This window comes from Cynoglossus semilaevis, chromosome 13, assembly GCF_000523025.1.
Source record: "Cynoglossus semilaevis isolate Cse_v1.0 chromosome 13, Cse_v1.0, whole genome shotgun sequence".
Lineage (NCBI taxonomy): Eukaryota > Metazoa > Chordata > Actinopteri > Pleuronectiformes > Cynoglossidae > Cynoglossus > Cynoglossus semilaevis.
The window spans coordinates 331,312-331,710 of record NC_024319.1 but is presented as its reverse complement, the minus strand read 5'-3'; the positions used below and the strand labels follow the sequence as shown (position 1 = coordinate 331,710).

At 43.9% G+C, this 399-nt stretch overlaps 1 protein-coding gene across 1 annotated transcript in view; it reads right to left on the bottom strand.

Moving 5' to 3' along the window:
- grin2db (glutamate receptor, ionotropic, N-methyl D-aspartate 2D, b) overlaps positions 1–399 on the bottom strand; it is a 33,649-nt gene that overhangs the window by 1,856 nt on the left and 31,394 nt on the right. The window contains 1 exon segment of the mRNA XM_025061448.1: positions 3–399. This exon segment is cut by the window's right edge and continues 30 nt beyond it. Coding sequence (XP_024917216.1) covers positions 3–399 — 397 coding nt within the window.

Sequence of the window (399 nt, the reverse complement as noted above, 5' to 3'; positions counted from 1 at the left end):
CCTCTCACCTTCCCATGAATCTCGCCCCTTTTCCCCAAATGTGCTGCGAAACTGAGCAGAGAAGGAGGAATAATCTGGTATTTCTCCTTCTCTCTCCCCATCTCCCTCTCCTTCCCTTTCTGGCTCTACATCTCCCTCCTCTGGCTCAGAGTGTTTCCCCCCAGTGGATTTCCGTCTTTTTTTTGTTTTCAGAGCCTTCTTTTTTTTCTTTTTTACTTTTCGCCGCTTTCTTTCTCTTTCACGCTCTTTCTCTCTTTCTTCTCTCTTTTTTCTCTTTTTGTTCTTTTTCTTTTTCTTCCTTTCTTTTTCTTTTGCCTTTCTTCTCTTCCTTTCTCTCTTTTGCTTCTCTAAATCTCCACCTGCTACACCCCTCTCCCTTTCATTCCAGCTTGCCCACCA